Below are 18184 nucleotides of genomic sequence, written 5' to 3' on the forward strand. Positions count from 1 at the left end.
AAACTTTAATGGACCATCTGGTAGTCCTTGAACTATGCATGCATAAAAATGAATCAGACCTGCTTCTTTCACAGACTGGGTTTGGAAAGGGTGGGGCACAGATAGTTGACTATTTAAGTATAATGAGGGACTTCCCTGGTGGTCCAGTGGTTAAGACTTCGCCTTCCAATGCAGGGGGTGCGGGTTCGATCCCTGGTCGGGGAGCTAAGATCCCACATGCCTTGGGGCCAGGAAACCAACACATAAAACAGAAGCAATATTGTAATAAATTAAATAAAGACTTAAAAAAATGGTCCACATAAAAAATAAATAAATATAATGAGATGAGGGCTACGATAAAAGTTACAGAAATAAAAGATTAGAGTCCTTAGCCCAGGCTAAGGGGACTCTCTCTGGAAGACTGAGACAGAAGGAGAGGAAGGGGAAGAGTTCTGGCTCTACCATTCAACAGTGAGAATCTTATCAAGTATCTGAACTTCTTTCAGTGTTTTTTCTTTTATAAAAGGGCCATAGTAATTCCAGCCATTACTGCCAACCCGTTTGTTATGATAAAGCAAGATAAGAGGTGAAAATATTTTTTTAATTGCAAAACATTAATAAACATGTTAATATGAGCATCCATTAAAAAAACTTTTTAATGCAAAACAATCTGAAATTTATAGAAGAGTTGCAAAGACAGTAGCAAGATTTCGCATATGACCTTCACTGAGCTACCCCTAAAATCTTACATAACTGTGGTAAATTTGTCAAAACTAAGAAATTAACATTGGTGCAACACTATTAACTAAACTACAGACTTTGTTCAGATTGCACCACTTTTTCTACTAATATCCTCTTTCTGTTCCAGGATACAGAACAATGGTTTTTAATGAATCAAAGAATGAAAAGTTAATATGGTTTGAGATACCACACTGCAACGTTTAAGAAACTATCACTTGTAGTATTTGGGTGTTGTATCAAAGAAGAATATCCTCAATTTTCTGAAAAGGAAAACACTTTTCCTCTTTCCAGCCAGATTTTCTTCGTATACTTTAATCTTTCAGAACAGATTAAATGCGGGGAAGCAGATATGGCAGTCCAGCTGTCTTCCATGAAGTTAGATATTTAAAAGTTTTACAAAACTGAAGTAATGCTACACTACTCACTAAAAAAATTGGGGGGGTGTATTGGAAAACAAAGTTATTTTTATTAAAAACGTTATAAACGTTAGCATTTGTGGGTTGAATTGTGTCTGCCAAAAGATACACTCAAGTCTTAACCACCAGTACCAGTGAATGTGATCTTTGGAAATAGGTCTTTGCAGATGTAATCAAGTTAAAATTAGGCCATACTGGATTAGAGTGGGCCCTAATCCAGTGACTGGTGTCCTTATAAGAAGAGAGTAATTTGATCACAGGAATGAGAATGCCGTGTGAGGAAGGAGGCAGAGATTGGAATCATGCATCTACAAGCCAAAGCATGACAAAGATCGCCTTCAACCACCAGGAGCTAGGAGAGGGGCATGGAACACATCTTTCACTGGAACACCTTCAGAAGGAGCATGGTCCTGTGGACACCTTGATTTTGGCCTTCTAACCTCCAGAACTGCAAGAGAATTTCTGTTGTTTAAGGCCACTCAGTCTGTGTTACTTTTTCACAGCAACCCTAGAAATCTAATACAACATGTAATGAGTTTATTATTGTTATTTTAACATTAATCAATATTTTAAAAGATTTCTTGGTCTTCCCTGGTGGTGCCGTGGTTAGGAATCTGCTTGCCAATGCAGGGGACACAGGATCGAGCCCTGATCCAGGACGATCCCACATGCCACGGAGCAACTAAGCCCGTGCGCCACAACTACTGAGCCTGCACTCTAGAGCCCGCGAGCCACAACTACTGAAGCCCGCGCACCTAGAGCCCGTGCTCTGCAACAAGAGAAACCACTGCAATGAGAAGCCCGCACGCCACAATGAAGAGTAGCCCCTGCTCGCCGCAACTAGAGAAAAGCCTGAGCACAGAAACGAAGACCCAATGCAGCCAAAAATAAAATAAATAATATAAATAAAATAAATAAATTTATAATATATGTATATTTCTTAGTTTTAATTTGTAATATAGTAATATTGATAAATGTAATCTACATAAACAAAAGCTCCTTAGGGTCTCCAAGTTTTAAGAGTATAAATGATTCCTGAGGCCAAGAAGTTTGAGAACCGTTGTTCTCTTTCTTCCCTAGGCTCCTCAAAATCTTCACTGTACCTATAATATCAGTTACCCTATAAGCACCAGTGATTGCAAGTTTTTTTTCTTTTACCCAAACCTCTTCTCTGAGCCTTAGATTCATATATGCTACTGTCTCTTTTTAGACATCAAAAATCTGTACATGCCAGACTAGACTCTAGATGCATTCCCTCACACTGGTCTTCTTCCAGGGTTGTCTATTTCTTTGAAAAGGCACCACTCGCTTATCTTCTATTCCAACTCATCACCAATCCATCACCTGAAATCCATCTCTGGAATCCATCCAACTCTCTCTGTATCCACTGCCATCATAATTTTAGCTATCATCATCCCTCACCTGGACCACTCTGATAGCCTGCCAGTTGATCTCTTTGCATAGACTGCTGGCCCCCTACAACTAGTTCTTTTCACTGCAGCCAGAGTGAATGAGCTGTTTAAAATGCATTAAATCATATTCAATCTCCCACAACTCCACATCTCCCCACACCATCCCCACCTGCGCCACCTGAAAAAAACCCTTAATGCCTTCCTGTAGTTTTGCATAAACACCAAAATCCTTAACCTAACCTTCAGGACAATGCATGCCCTAGTCATAACACTTATAAAATATTTTCAGGAGCAAATTCCACTAAACAAAATTGACTCTTTGATCAATTTTTCTATAGAGCAGTTAAGCTAGTTTCATTTTTATGCTAATTTTTAACTAAAATAATGTGAGGCCAATTCTTGTCCCTCTTAATTTTATATTGTGAATGTTCTTTGAAGACTTTTTTTTTCCTTTCTTTCTCTTTCATTTTCTTTCTGGCTGTGCCAAGTGCTTGCAGGATCTCAGTTTCCCAACCAGGGATTGAACCCAGGCCATGCCAGTGAAAGCCTGAAATCCTAACCACTAGGCCACCAGGGAACTCTCTGAAGACCTTTGTTTTGACTGAGTTTCCTAGGTCAAATTTGCAGTTCTAAATTTTGTCAAGAAATTTTGATACATTCATAAACTTTTTTCACTTTAGCTGTGTTTGACTTTAGAGTGATTAGTTATTTCTGTATAATCTGATATTTCCTTGGTTAATTTGCACTAAAAGTATTATCAAGAAAATATGATTCTTCATCTATATTTGACCTGTATGACTGTACCTATCCTTAGTTTTGTTTTCTGTTGTTTTTTTCTATAAGTAATTTATTTACAGATGATTAGTATTTATTCTTTAACTAATGAGCTGTCCCCTTTATGTAGTTCAGGATTGTTCTATTATCAAACTCCTTTACCACTCTCAAAATTCTTTCAATTCCTTGAGGGTATAAGAACATTCTCAGCGTCATAACATTTTGCTTTGTAAATATATATTCTTTTCTAAGATTTTTCTTAATATTATATAATACTATAAAACCATATCTGCAACTTGCTTATTTTTTTAATCTTAAATTATAGATTGGTTTGTCATGGCTTTAAGGAAGCTTTTTAAAATGGGTACATCAGTTTATTTCTCTATTTAATGCATTTTCTAATACATCTGAGTTTCACCTGCTATAAGAAGGTAGGTGACTGAAAACAGGGCAGATCAACTATATTGTGAAAAAGGGCTCCGCCCTTTTTTGTAGGAAGAATGTTTATCAGAATTCCAGACTATGTGCTGAAATAATAAACACTTTAAGATGTGCTGTATCTGCAACATTTGAAGCATTTTTTCCAATTTGGCACAAGATTTGCACCATAGAAATTCTTAGGTATTTCAGCCTAATTATTCCACTGCTAGAAATTTATCATAAGCCATTAATCTCAAAGAAAATTAAAAAAATGACTGTGTCTGTTTATGTTTGAAATCATACATGCAATGGTAAAATTTTTAAACAACAATGTCATTAATTGAAAAGTTTAAGTTTTCCCTTCTATTCACTCCTCAGAAATAGTCATAGTTCCCTGTATATTATATCCTTCCAATTTTTTCTATGCATGTTTATATATCCTTTTTCTTTGCATACTGTATATTATTTCAATAACTCTTGGATATCTTTACATATCAGTGTAAAGATAAAACTACTAATAAAAAACTAAAGATTTCTAGACCCTACTAAGTGGTTTTGAATCTGAGTTCCTCCCTCATTTTTTGTGAGGTGAATTCATATGTATCCAGATGGAAGTACCAAAACACATTCCCAGTAAGAATAATTTGTTCTATTAGTGCCATTGCTCAACTTTATTATTGTTGACCTAATATAACATCTGTGATCAAGGGAGTATGTAGATCACGCTATGGTTCCTTTTTTTTCTTTTTTTTTTTTTTGGCTGCACCTGGTCTTAGTTGCAGCACTCAGTATCTTCATTGCAGCATGCAGACTTCTTAGTTGTGGCATGCATGTGGGATCTAGTTCCCCGACCAGGGATTGAACCTGAGCCCCCTGCATTGGGATCGTGGAGTCTTACCCACTGGACCACCAGGGAAGTCTCCATGCTATGGTTCTTCTGTAGCAGTTGGATCATTTAGAAATTGACAAACGTCATCCATTTACAATGCTTGGTGTCAGTTTATTTATCTCTTGTAAAAATAAAATACAGTGTGTGTGTGAAAAAAAAAAAAGGGCTAAAGATTTGATAAGCTATTTCTCCAAAGAAGGTACGCAAATGATCAATAAGCACATGAAAAGATGCTCAACATCATTACTCATCAGGGAAATGCAAATTAAAGCCACACCCACTAAATTGGCTAAAATCAAAAAGACAGACCAAACCAAGTATCGTCAGAATGTAGGGCAAATGGTGGGAATGTAAAATGGTGCAGCCTCTTTGGAAAGCAGTTTGGCAGTTTCTTAACAAGCACTTCCCATATGACCCAGCCATTCTATACCTAGGTGTTTACTCAAAAGAAATGAAAACTTGTGTCCATGCAAAGACTTGTATACAAATGTTCACAACAGCTTTATTACTAATAGTCAAAAACTGGAAACAATCCAAATGTCCATCAATAGGTAAATGGATAAACAAACTATGGTATATCTGTACAATGTAATACTATTTAGCAATAAAAAGGAATGAACTACTAAAAAAAAAAACAACAAAAAAAGAAATTGACAAATGGGTACTGTTCATAAGTCAATCAAAATTGTAAAAATTTTGTTCATTTAAAAATAGTAAATAAAAATACTTCTTTTGGTGACTCACAAAACCATTACAAAATTTTTATAATGTAATTAACGTCAATCTATTATTTGCCTTGTAGTACCTGGAGTTTAATGAGAATGAATGATATTCATAGGAGTAAATATATAGGTCTCCAGACATTTTCCATTATCTCCTGTTTCTTGGTTATTTACTTACTGATATAATCTCTACCTCCTCACTTGAAATTTTCAGGTTCAATCTTTTCTCAAAAATCTTAGGAAATCTTGAGGGAAATTTTTCTTAGCTATTTTTGTTGAATAATAGTGTGAAAACTCATTTTTAAAAATTTCCTTTTGTTTCAAACAATTTAGATATAAAGTTTTAAGATTTCAACCGTTTGTCAGTTAAATCTAAGTAAGAAATATGGGAAGATCAGATAAAAGTCCTTAGTCATTTTGAGAAATAAATAGGAAGTGAAATCATACTCACTATATTTTAGAGTATCTCTTTAAGTATATATGATTAGATAATGTAGTTAATTTGAGAACTTTGTCCAAGTTACTTTTAAAACCTGGGTGACAGTATAAGGATTTACTATAACATATGACATTACTGTACTATAACTGGACACTTGGAAAAATATGTACTTCATAGAAGGCTATGTGTTATGTTGACATCTATGTCTTAAGAAGATAAACTGCCTAGAACATTTAATGCCTAATTTTAAAAATATAATTCCAAGATGGATAATTCAACAACAAAATAATCAAAATATTCCTGTTTTCTTGTTTAATACTGTTCGAACAACATGCAGTTATCAATCAGACAAATTAAAGACAGTCAGTTATGGAAACTTTTGGTTTTACAATATGATTTGAAATTCTTTAAATCAAGGAATTGGTTTGCTCATTACCCCTTTCTTGAATCAACAACAGTCTCTTCTCTCCTGGATCATTTTCATCAACATATAGACAAACTTTAGTGTTCACTATCAAACAAACAAAATCTAATTTGAAATCATTTCCCCCTCCAGTCACTGCTGGTCTTTCTAACATACCTTTCCAAAGAGAAGCTTATAGTTGCTATCTTCACATCCTAGCCCCTCCCCCATTCACTCTTTTTTTTTAAACATCTTTATTGGAGTATAATTGCTTTACAATGGTGTTTTAGTTTCTGCTTTATAACAAAGTGAATCAGTTATACATATATCTTTTCCCTCTTGCATCTCCCTTCCTTGCCCCATTCACTCTTGTTTTAAAAATTGTGATGAAATTTACCATTTTAACTATTTTTATTTATATATATTTTTGGCCTCGCTGTGCAGCACCCTCAGCAGAGAAAGCATAGAGTCCTAACCTCTGGACCACCAGGGAAATTACCCTTTAACTATTTTTAAATGTATTGTTTAGGGGCATTAATATATTCACAATGTGCCACCATCATCACCATCCATTTCTAGAAATTTTTAATCTTCTCAAACTGAAATTCTATACTCATCAATCAATAGTATCCCATTCCCCCCTCCTCCCAGCCCCTGGTAACCAACATTCTACTTTCTGTCTCTGAATCTGACTGCTCTATGTAGCTCCTGTAAATGGAATAATACATTATTTGTCCTTTTGTGTCTGGCTTATTTCACTTAGCTTAATTTTTTCCAAGGTGCATCCGTGTTGTAGAATATGTCAACATTTCATTCCTTTTTAGGGCTGAAAAATACAACATTTTGTTTATCCATCTGTCGATGGTCATTTGGGTTGTTTCCATCTTTTACCTATCGTGAATAATGCTGCTATGAACATTGATGTATAAGTATCAGTTTGAGTTCCTGCTTTCAATTATTTTGAATAGATATTTAAAAGTGGAATTGTTGCAGGAAAGAGAGTGGGGCACAAGAGGATGGTCACGTCCCAAGTCACATCCCTGGGACAGCCTCTGAGTGTGGGTTCTTGGCTTCCCACTAGAAAGAATTCAAGAGCAAGCCATAGTAAAGAGAAAGAAGTCTTATTCAGGGAGAAACACACTCCATTGACAGAGTGTGGGCCATCTCAGAAGGTGAGAAAGGCATCAGTGTATGAGGTTGTCAGTTTTTAAAGGAGTGGGTAATTTCATAGGCTAATGAGTGAGAGGAATATTCTGGCTATTTTGGGGAAGGGATGGGGATTTCCAGGAATTGGGCCACCCCCCACTTTTGACCTTTATGGTCGGCCTTGGAACTGTCATGGCACCTGTGGTTGTGTCATTTACCTTGCTGATGTGTTACAAAGAGTGTATACTGAGGCTCAAGGTCTAGTGGAAGTCGACTCATCCTCCATCTTGGACTTAGTTGGTGCTAATCAGTTTATGTCGTATCCTTAGGCTATGTCATTCTTTTAAAGGTTGTGCCCTGCCCACTTCCTGTCTCAGAATGGCCAGATTGTATGGTAATGCTGTGTTTACTTTTTGAGGAACTACCATACTGCTTTTCACAGTGGCTGCACTATTTTACATCTATACCATCAATGCACAAATGTTCCAATTTCTCAATGTCCTTGCCAACAGTTGTTACTTTCCATTTTTGGTTAATAGCCATCCTAAGGGCTGTAAAGTAGAATCTCACTGTAGTTTTGATTTGCATTTCCCTACTGATCTTTTCATGTACTTTTTTTTTTTTTTTTTTTTTTTTGCGGTACGCGGGCCTCTCACTGCTGTGGCCTCTCCCGTTGCGGAGCACAGGCTCTGGACGCGCAGGCTCAGCGCCCATGACTCACGGGCCCAGGCGCTCTGTGGCATGTGGGATCCTCCCGGGCTGGGGCACGAACCCGTGTCCCCTGCATCGGCAGGCGGACTCCCAACCACTGCGCCACCAGGGAAGCCCGCATTATGTCTTTTAAAAGAGTACATAAAGTAAAAAATATTTTATTGCTAAAAATGCTAACCATCATCTGAGCCTTCAGTGAGTCGTAATCTTTCTGCTGTTGGAGGTCTTGCCTTAATATTGATGGTTGTTGACTGATCAGGGTGGTGGATGCTAAAGGCTGGGGTGGGCGTGGCCATTTCTTAAAATAAGACAACCATGAAGTTGCCGCATTAACTGACTGCTTCCTTTCACAAACAATTTCTCTATAGCATGCAATGCTGTTTGATAGCATTTTACCCCAGTAGAACTTTTTTCAGAATTGGAATCAATCCTCTTGTTAAACCCTACCGCTGCTTTACCAACTAAGTTTGTGTAATATTCTAAATCCTTTATTGTTATTTCAACAATCTTCATGGAGTCTTCACTAGGAGTAGATTCCATCTCATGCAACCACTTTCTTTGCTTATCCATAAGAAGCAATTCCTGGACTTCCCTGGTGGTCCAGTGGTTATGACTCTGCACTCCCAATGCAGGGGGCACGGGTTCAATCCCATGTCGGTGAAGATCCCCGCATGCCTCGTGGTGCGGCTGGAAAAAAAAAAAAGTAACTCCATATCCATTCAGGTTTTGTCATGAGATTGAAGCAATTCAGTCACATCTTCAGGCTCCACTTCTAATTCCAGTTCTCTTGCTATTCTACCATATCTGCAGTTCCTTCCTCCACTGAAGTCTTGAACACTTAAAAGACATCCCTGAGGGTTGGAATCAACTTCTTCCAAATTCCTGTTAATGTTGATATTTTGACCTCTTTCCATCAATCACAAATTATCTTAATGGCATCTAGAATGGCGAATCCTTTCCAGAAGGTTTTCAATTGACTTCGCCTAGATCCATCAGATAAATCACTATCTGTGGCAGCTATAGCCTTACAAAAGCTATTTCTTAAATAATAAGACTGAAAGTTGAAATGACTCCTTGATTCTCGGACTTCAGAATGGATGTTGTATTAGCAGGCATGAAAACAACGATCTCATTGTACATCCTCATCAGATCTCTTGGGTGACCAGGTGCATTGTTGGTGAGAATAATATTTTGAAGAGAATCTTTTTTTCTGGGCAGTAGGTCTCAACAGTGGGTTTAAAATATTCAGTAAACCATGTTATAAAGAGATGTGCTGTCACCCAGGCTTTGTTTTTCCATTTATAACACACAGGCAGAGTAGATTTAGCATTATTCTTAAGGGCCCTAGGACTTTTTGGAATGGTAAATGAGCATTGGCTTCAACTTAAAGTCACCAGCTGCGTTAGCCCCTAACAAGAAAGCCAGCCTGTCCTTTGAAGCTTTGCAGGCAGGCATTGACTTCTTCTCTCTAGCTATAAAAGTCCTAGATGGCATCTTATTCCAATGGAAGAATGTTTCATTTACATTGAAAATCTGCTGTTTAATGAAGCCACCTGCATTAATTATCTTAGCTAGGTCATCTGGATAAATTGCTGCAGTTTCTGCATGAGCACTCACTGCTTCCCCTTGCACTTTCATGTTTTGAAGATAGCTTCTTTCCTTAAATCTTATGAACCAATTTCTGCTAGTTTCAACCTTTTCTTTTGCAGCTTCCTCACCTCTCTCAGTCTCATAGAATTGAAGAGTCAGGGGCTTGCTCTGAATTAGGCTTTGGCTTAAGGGAATCTTGTAGTTGGTTTGGTCTTCTATCCAGACCACCAAGACTTTCTCCATATCAGCAATAAGACTGTTTCACTTTCTTATCACTTGTGTGTTCACTGGAGTTGCACTTTTAGTTTCTTTCAAGAACTTTTCCTTTGAATTCACAAGTTGGCTAACTGCTGCAAGAGGCATAGCTCTATTCTCTGGAGGAATTTGTTCCCAGAAGTGTCATGATTACTTTCTGATATAAAAAAAACCTGAAGACCTGGCAGGTATCAGGACACAGAGCACATTACCAGACCAGCTGCATAGAATCTTCATCCATTTTGGAGATACCAAAGAGTGAATTAAAGATATGACCCTAAAGTAGAAATAAGAGCAAACCCCAGAGAGTCCTGTCGGTACAGTTCTGCAAGTGACAGCAAACCTATCTCCTCTCAAGTAGATTTTATTACTCAAAAGGTCTTCCCAATGCATCTCTCAGATTACCAATTTATTTTCTCCCACTTTACAGCCTAAGACATATAAAATGACATCTAGAAGGAAGACTATGAAATAATAAATGTACAAACATATTTATATTTCCAAGTAGAAAATATATTCAGTTCCATGTTATCGTTGTGTATCAACTAGCCAATTGGTGTTTTGTAGAGGAGTTGCAGGTTGGGGAATTAGTTCAGGACTGAATGCTTAGCAGGCGATGCTGTTGGTATAGGATTACAGTTGAGGTTGAGTAAAAACGCAGACCAGGATCAGTGATTGCCTTTTGCCTGAGTGTAAGGACTTAAAGTCAGTTGTTATCTACAGGGCAAGGGAAGTGGATCAAAGGTCTATGAGTTCGTGACAAGTGTCTCTAAAACATACAATAGCAAAGGCATCTATTTTGGTGACTGATATGGATGGAAAAATCTTGAGGAGTAACTGCTCTAGAAGTGAAAGCAAAAATTTTCTAAAGAAATGCTTTAACTTTTCAAAGAGCCAATATATCTACTTTTTTTTTTTTTTTTTTTTTTTGGTGGTACGCGGGCATCCGCCGCGGCCTCTCCCGCCGCGGAGCACAGGCTCCGGACGCGCAGGCCCAGCGGCCACGGCCCACGGGCCCAGCCGCTCCGCGGCACGTGGGACCCTCCCGGGCCAGGCACGAACCCGCGCCCGCTGCATCGGCAGGCGGACTCCCAACCACTGCACCACCAGGATAACCCATATTTGCATTTTAAAAAGCAATTTCATGTGGTTAAGAAGGGAACATGTGGAACTTCCCTGGTGGTCCAGTGGTAAAGAATCCGCCTTCCAATGCAGGGGACGTGGCTTCGATCCCTGGTCAGGGAACTAGGATTCCACATGCTTCAGGACAGCTAAGCCCACGCGCCTCAACTAGAGAGTCCGCGTGCAGCAACGAAGACCCGACGCAGTCAAAAATAAATTAAATGAATAAATAATAAATTTTTTTTAAAAAAGAAGGGAAGATGTAATCTTTATGGTTGAAGAAAATAAAGCAAAAGGGGTAGCGTTTCTTCCTTGCTCATACTTGTCTCTGCTTTATGTTTAAGGTTTACAGAAGCTTTGCTGCACGTAAGTGCATAAATGCATCTTCAGCTCATTCTGTTCTAATACACATCTACCCTTAACAATATAGAAGCAAAAGGGACACAGGCCCTCTTGGCTACTTTAATATCTCTTGGGTGCTGATAACACCCAGAAATTGGGAATTCTTTTCCAAAATCTATGTTGATTTAATGACTTTATATCCTTTCCTTCAGCAGCTATTCCTCTTCCCTTGAGTCCTTGAAAGCACATCGTTCTTTTTTAACATCTTTATTGGAGTATAATTGCTTTACAATGCTGTGTTAGTTTCTGCTTTATAACAAAGTGAATCAGCCATACATAAACATATATCCCCATATCTCCTCCCTCTTGTGTCTCCCTCCCATCCTCCCTATCCCACCCCTCTAGGTGGTCACAAAGCACCGAGCTGATCTCCCTGTGTTATGCGGCTGCTTCCCACTAGCTATCTATTTTACATTTGGTAGTGTATATCTGTCCATGCCACTCTCTCACTTCGTCCCAGCTTACCCTTCCCCCTCCCCGTGTCGAAGTCCATTCTCTACATCTGCATCTTTATTCCTGTCCTGCCACTAGGTTCTTCAGAACCTTTTTTTTTTTTTTAAGATTCCATATATATGTGTTAGCATACGGTATTTGTTTTTCTCTTTCTGACATACTTCATTCTGTATGACAGACTCCAAATCCATCCACCTCACTACAAATAGCTCAATTTCATTTCTTTTTATGGCTGAGTAATATTCCATTGTATATATGTGCCACATCCTCTTTATCCATTCATCTGTCAGTGGACACTTAGGTTGCTTCCATGTCCTGGCTATTGTAAATAGAGCTGCAATGAACATTGTGGTACATGACTCTTTTTGAATTATGGTTTTCTCAGGGTATATGCCCAGTAGTGGAGTTGCTGGGTCGTATGGTAGTTCTATTTTTAGATTTTTAAGGAACCTCCCTACTGTTCTCCATAGTGGCTATATCAATTTTAACAGTGCAAGAGGGTTCCCTTTTCTCCACACCCTCTCCAGCATTTATTGTTTGTAGATTTTTTGATGATGGCCATTCTGACTGGTGTGAGGTGATATCTAATTGTAGTTTTGATTTGCATTTCTCTAATGATTAGTGATGTTGAGCATCTTTTCATGTGTTTCTTGGCAATCTGTATATCTTCCTTGGAGAAATGTCTATTTAGGTCTTCTGCCCATTTTTGGATTGGGTTTTTTGTTTGTTTGTTGTTTTTTTGTTTTTTTTTGTGGTACACGGGCCTCTCACTGCTGTGGCCTCCTCTGTTGTGGAGCAACAGGCTCCGGACGCGCAGGCTCAGCGGCCATGGCTCATGGGCCTAGCCGCTCCGTGGCATGTAGGATCTTCCCAGACCGCGGCACGAACCCGTGTACCCTGCATCGGCAGGCGGACTCTCAACCACTGCGCCACCAGGGAAGCCTGGGTTGTTTGTTTTTTTTGATATTGAGCTGCATGAACTGCTTGTATATTTTGGAGATTAATCCTTCGTCAGTTGCTTCGTTTGCAAATATTTTCTCCCATTCTGAGGGTTGACTTTTCGTCTTGTTTATGTTTTCCTTTGCTGAAGCACATGGTTCTTAAACCTGGCTGCACATTAGAATTGCCCGGGGAGCTTGGGTACCTCAAGGCAACTAAATCTGAATCTTTGGGGTGAGGTCTGAGCATTCTTACCTATGTTTTTAAAACTCCCCCACGTGATTTATTTTTATTTATTTTTATTATTTTGGCTGTGCCAGGTCTTAGTCGCAGCATGTGATATCTTCGTTTGCGGCATGTTTTTAGTGGCAGCATGTGGACTTAGTTGTGGCATGCATGTGGGATCTAGTTCCCTGACCAGGGATCCAACCCGGGCCCTCTGCATTGGGAGCTCAGAGTCTTACCCACTGGACCACCAGGGAACTCCCCACCAGGTGATTCTAATGTGCAGCCAAGGCCTGAGATCCAATTAGAGCCATGGCTCTTAGGTTCTTCAAGTGTAACCCCTTAGATAACAGCATCAGTGTCCTAGGAAACTTGTTAGAATTACAAATTCCCCAGCCCTGCCCCAGACTCACTGAATCAGAAACTCTGGGCACTGGGGCCCAGAAATCTTTTTAACAGGTCTCCAGGTGATTCCTATGCAGGCAAAAATTTGAGAACCACTGACCTTAGAAGGGTGTTTTTCAAAACGTAATGTGTATTTGAACCATCTGGAGATCTTATTCAAATGCAGATTCTGACTCAGGAAGTTTGGGATGGCACCTGAGATTCTAAGTTTCTAACAACTCCCAGAGGATGCTGCAAATCTACTGACCACACTTAGAGCAGTAAAGTGGTACGTACTTTAGGTAGGTACTTTATCCAGGTACTGTATATAGGAAAACTTTTATCCCAGCTAGTTTATACACAGATTAAACTTTTTACAGTTGTTTATACAGTTTTTCTTAATTAACACAATCTGGTGAATCTGCCTATTAGCTCTTTTAGTCCTGAGGAAAATCCTTGGATTTTTGGTCCAATATTTTCTAGTTAAAACTGTTTTCAAAGTCCTTCACAAAGTCATTGGTTTCTTAGGATTCTGCCTATAACAGTATTCCTAGAATTAGGTTACTCTGCTCCTGCAAAATGGTCAAAATGTACCTCTTTTCCCTTTGTCTAATCTGCCATAACCTTTCTTTTATTTCCAAACCAAGTTTCTACAGCAGCCTCTGCTCAGGACCCCTATTCCCAGTCCTATAGTTCTTATCTCTAGATTTTAATTGTTTGCAGTACATTTACTAGTGTAAATGTAATAATATCTAATAGTGAGTAACACAACATTTAGATTGGTCTGTCAGAATGCTGGTTTCCCTGACATCACACATTTTGGGGGGAAATTTGGCTCTTGTTGTAGATACTGAATACTGTTTTGCTAGAGACTCCTTTGCTTATATTTGCCTTACGCTGTTTGGGTCATAATATTACTAAGAAGGAACATACACTTAGTTCAAGTTTGGCTATATTAATCAAATGTGACATGGGTTTTCTGCGTTTAGAATAATACGTCTTGAACATAACAAGTAATTAATTTTTAAGACTTTTATTTGAAGTAAAAAATATTTGGAAATTATTTTTAAAATTTCAGTTACAGAGTCAATAATTCAATAATCTTTATAAAAGAAAGCACCACCTTAAAATTTACATTCATAAGAAACAATCTAAAATGCATATGCTAAAATGATTTAATAGTACTTACAACATTATCAAATCATGAAATTCAGAAATGTTTTTTAACCACAGATCTAAGTCGGGGTGTCAGGCTCAGATGTCTTCAGGGCTAAGTGGGAAACACAAAGTAGTGAAGTAGTCTAATACAAGAGCTTGGAGTCTGGTGGATTATGGCAAACTGGGGAATGCATACCCAGTCTAAAGACTTCTCGAATTCAAAAATTTTGCTGGAGGTATTATGCACACTGAATAAAACAACTGTGGGACAAGCTGTCCTGTACTGATTGCCAGTTTGCAACTCTGGGCTAAATGAATTTCTAGCAATTTATGTACCCAGTCTTCAAAATGGCAGACAGCACTTCTTTAGGTAGTTGTGTGCATATATTCTTAGAACATCTGGATAAGAGAAGAAATTTTAAAAACACCTCTTTCACATTTATTTGGGAGAAATTAGTTATGCCTAAGAATTAATTAAACTGAAATGAAATTTCATTCTTTTACCAATAGAAAGTTACATACCATAGTACATTATTGCTTAGTAGGAAATATTTATGTGAAAAATAAAGTACTGGTTTCACTAAAGCCATTGCTCAGAAAGCAATCACCTCACTAAATACATAAGAAAATACTTGTAATTCAGTTAACAACAGGGTTTACTTTATCTTTAAAGGGTATTTTGTTGGAGAACTTTAGTAGATTTCATACTTCTAGTGAAAAGTAAAGGTTCTAATCTGAACATGTAAAATTGCTATAGCTCAAATGGCTGTAACTATGTTTGTTTATGTCAAAGTAGATTTACAGAATTTACAACACTGTATGCCATCAGTGACTTCACATTAATCATTTAAAAATAGTTTTTAAAAATTAAGGTGATGGAGGCATTAGAGGGCCAAATAAAATCTCCTTTAAAAAGCTACAAAGGCATCTTATAATTCAAATATCCTTACTAGACTAGGAATACATATTTTAAAATAACCCACAGACAACACATATTTCAAAAAAATAAAACTCAAATATATTTTTTCTAAACCCCCAATATTTTCTACTTTTAAAAACATTTTAGTTCTTGGCTTGAGAAGTTTAACATAAAAAGAAAGCACCAGGAATTCCCTGGCGGTCCAGTGGTTAGGACTCTGCACTCTCGCTGAGGGCCCGGGTTCAATCCCTAGTTGGGGAACTAAGATCCCAAAGGCCGTGCGGTGCAGCCAAAAAAGTTTAAAAGTAAAATAAAATAAAAAGAAAGCACCAAGTGTAGCCATATAATATTTTTAAAAAGTACTAGTTATTATATCTTTTCCATAAAATAAAGTTTATACGGACAGATCAATTTCATATGTGGCCATTAATTTCTGAAATTAAAAAACCAAAGCTGTTAAGTACTTGGCCTAAAGTTAGATGTTTAGCAAATTCAGAGTATGTATACAAGAAAATGTTAAGAAACAGTTATTAATTAACGCAATAGGTCTTTCATTATTTCAGTGTTCATGAATTGAATCTTTTCAAGTAGGGGAAAAATGTTTGGCATTTTTTTCTAACCTAATATTTGGCGAAGTTTTAAAGTTTAGCCAAGTCTTATGCATCTTATCTGCATTCTCACATTCAATTTAATTATTAAAAGTACTTAAGTAGAAAGCAAAAAGGATTTTTTAGTATTCAAAGTTAAAACTGATTTTACACATGATAAGTATCCATGGCAGAAAATTAAAGTTGAAAATAAGATTATAAATTCACTGTGGATCCGTAAAAGAAATAAACATGTTTCTCGAATCAAATCAATAATAGAAATGTCATGTAAGGTCATATATACAATATAGGGTGACATATTACAAACTAAGTTTGACTTAGCAGTTCTTTAAAAACCAATAGGGTTTCTATGAATAAATTTGTTTTAAATTAATAAATTATTCATAATTTAAAATATAAAGTTTACATAAATAGTAACAACAGACTAGATATTGATTTTATGGGATTCCCACAAATAGTACAAAATAGTTCAGCATTATTTCATCCAAATATTGGTTTACAATTATTCAAATGTATTTAAAGATTATAGTTGACTGATCTGTAACACTGAATTCCAGACTAAATTGACAGCAATTAGATATATAGTGCTGTCTGCTTGTTCTTCACATCATCAAAGGATCAAACTCCTTCCATAAGAAACATGATGGCTGCACTGGTTACATACGTGATCCCATTAGTTAGCGTATTTACGGAGGAAGCGTTCAAATGCATCATAGATGGCGCGCCTAAAATTAAATATGAAAGAAAAACTACAAGTAATTCGCAAAAAAAGGGGGACAGACAGTGTTTTTACTATAAGTTATTTGCAAATAACCTGTGTCTTGCAAGCTGACCTCCTCTCCAAATATCAATAGCTGTGGAAGAGGCAGGTACGTGAGGCTGAGTGTTTGGATCCATGTAACTTCACCAGCACTGGAAAACTTCAAATGTACTTCCAACCGATGGTTCATAAATGCCAACTTTTCCCATGAAGCACTTTTTTGTGCCTTTAAATTTATATATGTATACATTTTTGTATAAAATATGAAATGATAAAATGAAAAGGAACTAGTTTCTTTTTATTCTGTTACTTGTTGAAAATTAACTGGCTATAGAACTTTTCAAATGTAATATTCAATCTACTGCATAGATTATGATATAGCAACTGAAATTAAAAGCCTTAGTTTCCGGGGCTTCCCTGGTGGCGCAATGGTTGAGAGTCCGCCTGCCGATGCAGGGAACACGGGTTCGTGCCCCGGTCCGGGAGGATCCCACATGCCGCGGAGCGGCTGGGCCCGTGAGCTATGGCCGCTGAGCCTGCGCGTCCAGAGCCTGTGCTTCACAATGGAAGAGGCCACAACAGTGAGAGGCCCGCGTACCGCAAAAAAAAAAAAAAAAAAAAGCCTTAGTTTCCTACATTAACTCCACTAGGTATTGTAGTATTTTAATTGGAAAGGAAGAGTCAAACTGATCTGGCCCAGGTTCACAAGATATTATTTTTAAGGCTTATTTTTTTTTCCTATTGTCAAATACATTTTCATTGTAGAAAATTCAGAAAAAGGGAAAAAAGTCATAATCCCATCACTCTAAGATATCTACATTTAATCTTTTCCTACAAGCTTTTTTTTAAAAATGCTTATGTCTGCATTTTCACCCAGTTTAAATGATAACTGAGATCATATTAATCCTGTGTTATACTTGTTTGACTAAGCATTTCCCCACATCCTTAAAAAGATATTAAGATTAACTTTAAAATTGGCACCTGCTACAGACTGTGATTTCCAATTTGTTGGAAAGACAAAGCTTTGTATAATGTTTGTGTGTATTTGGCTCAAAAATCTATAAAATGAGGTCTAAGGTTGCAGTCTGGGCTTCTGTACATGGTATGAGGAGCGTTAGTAAAGATATACATATGCATTTTAAATCATTTGAATAGTCTCTTATTCATTTGTATTATCAATCAGTTCTAAATAACTTAACCCAAATTATTAGAGCACATAAAGGATTGGCTTGTTTTATTTTTAAATCTGGGGAATGAAAAGCCTGAATTTGTAAAATTCTACTACTCCGATGTCATTTTTTTTTTTTTTTTGCGGTA

General features: G+C 37.4%; 1 protein-coding gene across 3 annotated transcripts in view; it reads right to left on the reverse strand.

The window, feature by feature from the left end:
* Positions 1-14439: 14439 nt before the first annotated feature.
* ABHD18 (abhydrolase domain containing 18) overlaps positions 14440-18184 on the reverse strand; it is a 34967-nt gene continuing 31222 nt past the window's right edge. For all 3 annotated transcript variants that reach the window (XM_067735111.1, XM_067735110.1, XM_067735109.1), the window contains one exon: positions 14440-16832. In XM_067735111.1, coding sequence (XP_067591212.1) covers positions 16781-16832 — 52 coding nt within the window. In that variant the 3' untranslated portion in view covers positions 14440-16780. The remainder of the gene's footprint in view (positions 16833-18184) is intronic.

Source organism: Pseudorca crassidens, chromosome 4 (assembly GCF_039906515.1).
Source record: "Pseudorca crassidens isolate mPseCra1 chromosome 4, mPseCra1.hap1, whole genome shotgun sequence".
In the NCBI taxonomy this organism is placed as follows: Eukaryota; Metazoa; Chordata; class Mammalia; order Artiodactyla; family Delphinidae; genus Pseudorca; species Pseudorca crassidens.